Source organism: Pteropus vampyrus, unplaced genomic scaffold, assembly GCF_000151845.1.
Source record: "Pteropus vampyrus isolate Shadow unplaced genomic scaffold, Pvam_2.0 Scaffold3098, whole genome shotgun sequence".
Taxonomy (NCBI): Eukaryota; Metazoa; Chordata; class Mammalia; order Chiroptera; family Pteropodidae; genus Pteropus; species Pteropus vampyrus.
In genome coordinates this window covers 1-7,259 of record NW_011891879.1, presented here as the reverse complement: position 1 = coordinate 7,259, position 7,259 = coordinate 1, and the positions used below count along the sequence as shown (strand labels likewise).

General features: G+C 56.8%; 2 protein-coding genes across 4 annotated transcripts in view; one reads left to right on the top strand and one right to left on the bottom strand.

Moving 5' to 3' along the window:
* The window catches only part of LOC105310419 (interferon-induced transmembrane protein 3-like), a 2,644-nt gene extending 336 nt beyond the window's left edge, over positions 1–2,308 (top strand). The window contains exons 2-3 of one of the 3 annotated variants that reach the window (XM_011386600.2): positions 1,335–1,442; positions 2,026–2,308. In XM_011386600.2, coding sequence (XP_011384902.1) covers positions 1,335–1,442; positions 2,026–2,169 — 252 coding nt within the window. In that variant the 3' untranslated portion in view covers positions 2,170–2,308. Of the gene's footprint in view, positions 1–315; positions 481–1,071; positions 1,545–2,025 lie in introns of those variants that run through there. The other 2 variants (XM_023526722.1, XM_011386599.2) reach the window with 2 other exon arrangements.
* Positions 2,309–5,670: 3,362 nt separating this feature from the next.
* On the bottom strand, positions 5,671–7,243 carry LOC105310417 (interferon-induced transmembrane protein 3-like). Its single transcript, XM_011386598.2, has 2 exons — positions 6,560–7,243; positions 5,671–6,024 (listed from the first exon to the last, which is right to left on the bottom strand). Exons 1-2 carry the CDS (start codon positions 6,803–6,805, stop codon positions 5,863–5,865), a joined length of 408 nt encoding a protein of 135 aa, XP_011384900.1. The 5' UTR covers positions 6,806–7,243; the 3' UTR covers positions 5,671–5,862.
* Positions 7,244–7,259: the final 16 nt, after the last annotated feature.

Genomic DNA, 7,259 nt, shown 5'->3' with positions numbered 1-7,259 from the left:
GGCTCCAGGAGTAGGGGGCCCTCAGTGCACAGTCCTGCTCAGGCTCCAGGGAACAGGGGGTGTAGGGACCATCCAGCAGAGGACCTGAGTCACGTGGGACCCCTCCAGGCCCCTCACCATCTCTTCTCCCCCAGTCTAGGGACCGGAAGATGGTGGGCGACGTGATCGGGGCCCAGAGCTACGCTTCCACCGCCAAGTGCCTCAACATCTGGGCCCTGGTCTTGGGCCTCCTTGTCATATTTGCCGTCAGCACAGCCGTCGTCATTATTTTCGTCAGCAATCTGTATCGTGTCTAATATTCCGGTGAATTCTGGAAGTCATAAACAGTTCTGGAGGACGCCAGCAGCTGCCCACGGCCTGAGACTGTCGGCCTGAGACTGTCACCCTTTCCCTGCTGTTTAGAGCACACGCGCCCTGTCCTCTCCTGTGCCACCAGCGCCTCCCCCTGCCTGCCATTAATGCTGAACCCAATAAAGGCCTGTATGTGAGCTGCTTGGTTTTACTTGGGGAGGGGGCCTTGGTGAGAGTTCCAGGCCTGTCAAGGTGACAGAGCCCATCCCCAGCCGTGTCACCTGCTGGCTGCCCTTGTGGGTGGGCCGAGCATGTCCTCAGGGCAGAGGTCAGGAAGGGCCTGGTCCCCCAGGACCAGCCTCAGGACCAGCCCTCGCCTGGCCAAGGTCAGGAGTCCTGCCTGCCCTGCTTCCTCCAGGACTCAGTTCGGTCCAAGGGGAAGAGCACGCTTTCTCCCGAGGTGGCTGGGGAACACCTCCCACCTCTAGCCTACCCGCCTCGGCACCACCAGCCCGCCTCGTTCGCTTCCCACACGCATGGGAGACAGCCGAGAAGATGAGTAACCCCGGCAGGGCCCGAGCCAGCATCCTAAACGTCCTCTCCAGAAAACAGGACACGGAAAACATGGGGTGGAGGAGAGAGGCCAGTTAAGGAGATAAGACCTGGCTTGAGTGACAGGGACAGGACACGTGTCCCCGGCCCCTTCCCCACCCTGCCTTTCCCTTCCTCTGACCCTGCCCTTGTGTAACTTGATACTCGTACAATTGTTACGCCCTCCAGGTCCCCAGCCAACTCTCAACTTCCCAAACCCAGAGAAGGGAAACTGGAGAAACGAAACCGCCAGGGAGAGCGAGTGATCACTGCGCTTCCTGTCATTCCCGGGACCCTGACACCCTGGCACCATGAGCTGCAGCTCCCAGCCCTTCTTCACTGGCCCCCGCTCCGGAGTCCTCCCAACCTACGAGAGGCTCAAGGAGGAGCACGAAGTGGCCGTGCTGGGGGCGCCCCAGACCTCGGGGGCCGTGACGTCCACCGTGGTCAACATCCGCAGCGAGACCGTCGTGCCCGACCACGTCGTCTGGTCCCTGTTCAACACCCTCTTCTTTAACCCCTGCTGCCTGGGCTTCGTGGCGTTCGCCTACTCCGTGAAGGTGGGTGGGCGCGCGGCGGCTTCTCCGGAAAGGGCGAGTGGCCCGCAGAGGTCCCCCGGCCCAGACGGCCTTGGGGAGTTGCCCTAGTGTGTGTGTACGTGTGTGTGTGTGTGTTGCATGTGCGTTTGTGTGTGTTGCAGGTGTGTGTGTGTGTGTGTGCGCGCACGTGTGTGTGGCGCCTGTGTGTGTGCAGGTCACCGTGAGGCCGCATGGGGTGCTTGGGGATGGCCGGGGTCAACCTCCGTCCCTGGGACTCCAAGGATCTCCCTACCGTCCATACCAGAAATTACATCCATCAGACTCACTGTGTGGCTCCAAGGCTCTCTCAGAAAGACAAAGGGACCCAGAAAACCCTGAGCCGCCAGCAGAGCAGCAGAGGGACCAGGGCAGGGTGAGGACCCGCCCTAGACCCCTGGAGAGGCGGAGAGTGTGAGAGGAAGGAGCTCCCGGCTCCAGGAGTAGGGGGCCCTCAGTGCACAGTCCTGCTCAGGCTCCAGGGAACAGGGAGGGGCGGGGACCATCCAGCAGAGGACCTGAGTCACGTGGGACCCCTCCAGGCCCCTCACCATCTCTTCTTCCCCAGTCTAGGGACCGGAAGATGGTGGGCGACGTGATCGGGGCCCAGAGCTACGCTTCCACCGCCAAGTGCCTGAACGTCTGGGCCCTGGTCTTGGGCATCGTCGTCACCATCGCTCTCATCATTTTAACTGCTACCCTGGCTCACTGATTGTTTTCTCAGGAATTTTACGATTTATAAAGAGTTCTGGAGGCCTCTGCAGCTGCTCACCGCCTGTGGCTGTCACCCTTTCACAGCTATTTATACATACCTGTGCCTACTATTGAATCAATAAAGGATTTATATGCAAGGGTGCTGTGTTTTTACTGGGCTGGGGGCCCTGATGAGAGTCCCTGGACTGTTGCCACTGAGACTGAGCCCATCCCCTCCTGTGCCACCTCCTGACTGCCCTCGGGGTCGGATGCCTCATCTCTTCAGCTCTTACCAGTTCCTGGCCGCCAGCTGAGGGCAACAGATGAATGGGGGATTTGGGGGACCCCTACTTGCCAGAGTTTTCATCTCTGACCTGGAAAGATTCATTTAGGGGAGAGTGGCCCTGGTTCAGAACACAGTTGGCCTCTAAGGCCTTCGTTAGCTCCAGAAGGCTGCAGGTGACATGAATCAGAGACTCCGCAGGCCACCTGTAGAGAGTCCATGTGTCCCCTGCTCCTCAGGCTGAGGCAAAATTCCTACCCTGACCTGGCAATAATCTGGCACCCGTTTCTGGCAAGGATTCCAGACCTGAGGGTGTCACCGAGAGTGGGGTCCTGGCGCGTCATCCATGTTCTGGATGTCTCGAACAAAGAATTGAGTGAGACATTGAAATACAGGAGAAAAGTTTTATTAGAAGGAAAAGTCCACTTCCAGAAGTGGACACGGGCTGGAGCAAGAGAGGGGTGGCTCAAAAGGCCTAGTGACAAAGACCAGGGCTCTTCCTCTCCGCGGTGGGCGGCCACTTTTCTTAGAGGACTGGGCTTCCTTGATTGACAACTAAGATTGACAGGACTCAGTGATTGATCATTTTGTGTTCTGCGCATGTTTGTTCCCAGAATTCAGTCTGTTATAATGATATTAATGAAGTTCTGGGTATGTGCATCATATTATAATGATGGTACGATGAGGCTCAGGTGAGTGGAAGGTCCTTGGGTCTTCATTGCGCAAGTGAGAGTGACTGGCTTAAAGTGGCACCTAATTTTCTGCCTACTGGCTTCTTTGTGTTAGTTAAAAAAATGCATTCTGACTTGCTTAATTGTGGGCGGATTAGGGCGGACCCATTCTAGGATAGGATGACCTCAGTGTCTTTGTCCGCAGATGGAAACCTCCTAACTGACTTTCCTGCCTAGCTCTTTTCTAAGAGCCATGAACCCCGTTATTATTGGTAATGACGTTGAAAGACAGGAGGTCTCTTCTGCATCTGCTTCCTGCTGAGCATGGCCGTAGTCCCTGCCTGCAGGGAGTTCATGGAGCTCTTTCCCTTTCTGCCTCAGTCAGGTTTCTCAGTCTTGGGTTTCCTGAAGTGCTACCTCAGTCCCTGGAGAAGGAAAAGAAAATACCAACTCCTTGTTTAAATCATACATCTATTAATTTCTATTATTGATTTGCCTATTAAGTGAGTAAAGGGAAACAGGCTTGGTTAACATATTTCTTAAAGGGTAAAAAGAAAGACCTTTTGCCTAAAGTCCCCCCACCCCCACCCTCCACCCCTGGCCCCGCCCCAAGGGCTCTGCCTGGCTTAACACCATTTCTGCTAACAATGGGCTGATGACCCTTATCAATAGCCAGAGGATGATTAGCCAGGGCAGTTATCAGGATTTGAGGGAGAGGGCCTTTTTTCCAAAGAATGGAGGGAAGAAAACTTAACTCCGTTTACTAAAAAGATTAACTCTGCAAGAGATGTCCCATTTCATCTCCTGATAAAAGATTAAGAATTTTACAAGTGATGTCCCATCTCAAGGGCACCTGAGGTTCCCCAGAGCTGACCCCTTCTCAAGCCAGCTGGACAGAAGCGTTCACAGCTTGGAAAGCCATAGCCTGCCCCTCCCTGTCCCCCCAGACCGTAGCTACTGTAATCCCCACCTCTCACTCACAAACGCCTTTTATGCCCCCAGAGCAGCACCCTAACTCCAGGGGGCAGTTGGCAGGTTGATACCGTGGCTTAGTCCACAGTATAAGCCACTGGATCCTGAAAGGGCCCCGCTCTCCTAGGGGATCCCACCTCTGAGTGTTGTAGCTGCCAGCCCCCGAAAGACACACGGACTACCACAAATCAGTGAGTTTTAGGAAACACACTCTTTATTCAGCCAGCTGGGTCTGCCAGGGGCACGCAGACCCTAAATTAAGCAGCCCCAAAATGTAGAGGTACAGGGTTTTTAAGCCCTAAATTCCATTCCTCATTCTGTCTTAACACAAAGGTCTGTTTTCTCTCATTCATTACCTGTCAACCCACAGGTTGGGTGTGCAAGCGAGGGTACGGAAGCAGAAAACTTGTTATTAGAATGTTTATGTTCCCATAATTCATTTCTCATGGCAATAGCTACATGGTAATTTCCAGCAAGTAATAAATTTCAAGCAGTAATCTTCCTAAGCAAATAATAAATTTCAAGCAGTAATCTTCCAGCCAACACATGAGCAGAGGAGGGGACAGGCCCAGCAACCGCCATGGAGGAGGAATGCTGAGAGATCTGATTCTCTGGGTCTGAGAAACACTTGCTTGAAGGTGGGGCGCAGCCAAAGGTCTGAGCAGACCTGAATCAGGGTAGGGGGCGCCATCCTGTGACCCCGAGGACTTAACCCCACACACAAGACAGTTCCCACATCCCCTGTGGAGGAGCGGTCAGGAAGGACTCTGAGCCCTGGAAGGAACCACGTCAGAACTACGCTGACTTGGAACGAGGGTCCTACTAGGTGAAAGACACTCGCTTGCAGGAAGCAAGGGAGCCAGGACCTCCCGCTTTCCAAAATCACGTGGGAGGCAGGCGGCATCACGAAGTCACAACTGAGGGCAGCAGGAAGGTCCTAGGTACTAATCACTGGGCCCGTAAGGACACATCCGTGAGCATCTTTAATCCTGGGAGTCAGACCAACCCTGGTTAAAACGTAGGTGGGTAGGTTGTCACGTGACGCCTAGATGATTGACCCGGGAGGAGGCGGGGCGGCCGGGACAGGGCGCCCAGGAGGTGGGGCGGGGCGGGGGGCGGGGGGCGGGACAGCGTCGGTGCCGCGTGGGCGGTGCTGTGGAGGAGGCGGGGCCGGGGACACCTGCAGAGGAGGTGGGTGGCGGACATGGGCTCCGCCAAAGCGGGGATCTGGCAAGGGCCACTGGGCTCGGGGCAGAAAATGTGCTAGTCTCCTCAGCCGTCTCTCAAGGAAGGGTTCTCTTCCCATCTGGCCCTCGTGAGGAAGAACAGACAGGACTCCTGCCCATGCCCAGGCTGTGGCTGGTCCTCGGGCCTGACGAGGACAAAGTACAGCACAGGTGTGCTTCTGGAGGAAGGGAGGTCTGGGCTTCAAGCCTCAACCCCGCCCTTCCTGACCTCAGCCCGTGCTCAGAATATGGGCCCTTCCCTGAAACATACTCGACCCACCCACCAGGGCAGCCAGCAGGTGGGCTCTCCCACCTTGAGAGCCCTGGAATTCTCACCAAGGCCCCCTCCCCAAGTAAAACCAAGCAGCTCACATACAGGCCTTTATTGGGTTCAGCATTAATGGCAGGCAGGGGGAGGCGCTGGTGGCACAGGAGAGGACAGGGCGCGTGTGCTCTAAACAGCAGGGAAAGGGTGACAGTCTCAGGCCGACAGTCTCAGGCCGTGGGCAGCTGCTGGCGTCCTCCAGAACTATTGATGACTTCCAGAATTCACCGGAATATTAGACACGATACGGATAGCTGACCAAAATAAAGACGACGGCTGTGACGATGGCAAATATGACAAGGAGGCCCAAGACCAGGGCCCAGATGTTGAGGCACTTGGCAGTGGAAGCGTAGCTCTTGGCCCCGATCACGTCGCCCACCATCTTCCGGTCCCTAGACTGGGGGAGAAGAGATGGTGAGGGGCCTGGAGGGGTCCCGCCGAGACCCAGGGGCTGTGACTCACATCCTCCGCTGGCTGGTCCGTGCCCTCGGCCAGATTCGGTACCCTCTATTCTTGGGGCCACGAGCCGACTCTCAGCCTCTCCAAGGGTCTCAGGGCTGGTCCTCCCCTGCCCTAGCCCCTCTGCTGGCCACCCACCTCAGCAGGAGTTGGTCTGTGAGTACATTTCCCTTTTTCTGAGATGACAGCCTTCCCACTTGCCATTGAGACCAGACTTGAGAGTTGAGGTCTGCATGGCAAGCAGGAAGGCTGTCATCTCACTAGTTAGGCCAGAAGGAGAACTCTCGGGACGTGGAGACCTCGCCGCCTTTTTGTCCAGTCAGCCCCACCGCACCCCCTCACTGGGAGTGAGCCCCACCCAGCACGCAGATGCACAGACAGGCACACTAGGGCAACTCCCCAGGGCCGTCTGGGCCGGGGGACCTCTGCGGGCCACTCGCCCTTTCCGGAGAAGCCGCCGCGCGCCCACCCACCTTCACGGAGTAGGCGAACGCCACGAAGCCCAGGCAGCAGGGGTTAAGGAAGAGGGTGTTGAACAGGGACCAGACGACGTGGTCGGGCACGACCGTCTCGCTGCGGATGTTGATCACGGTGGACGTCACGGCCCCCGAGGTCTGGGGCACCCCCAGCACGGCCACTTGGTGCTCCTCCTTGAGCTCCTCGTAGGTTGGGATGACTCCTGAGTAGGGGCCTGTGAAAGGCTGGGGGCTGCAGCTCATGGTGCCAGGGTGCTCAGGGTCCCGGGAATGACAGGAAGCGCAGTGATCACTTGCTCTCCATGGAATTTCGATTTCGATTTCGTTTTCTCCAAAGTTTCCCTCCCCTGACCTTTGAGAAGTTGAGCATTGGCTGGGAGGGCGTAACAATTGTAGGAGTGTTGAGTTACACAAGGGCAGGGTCAGAGGAAGGGAAAGGCAGGGTGGAGAAGGGGCAGGGGGACACCTGTCCTGTCCCTGTCACTCAAGCCAGGTCTTATCTCCTTAACTGGCCTCTCTCCTCCACCCCATGTTTTCCGTGTCCTGTTTTCTGGAGAGGACGTTTAGGATGCTGGCTCGGGCCCTGCCGGGGTTACTCATCTTCTCGGCTGTCTCCCATGCGTGTGGGAAGCGAACGAGGCGGGCTGGTGGTGCCGAGGCGGGTAGGCTAGAGGTGGGAGGTGTTCCCCAGCCACCT

What these genes read in the sequence shown, in the direction of transcription:
- LOC105310417 (XM_011386598.2), bottom strand. Translation starts at nt 6,805, where the DNA reads ATGAGCTGCAGCCCCCAGCCTTTCACAGGCCCCTACTCAGGAGTCATC. An exon ending in CGTTCGCCTACTCCGTGAAG is followed by an intron (nt 6,025 to 6,559) that starts GTGGGTGGGCGC and finishes CTTCTCCCCCAG; the next exon opens with TCTAGGGACCGGAAGATGGT.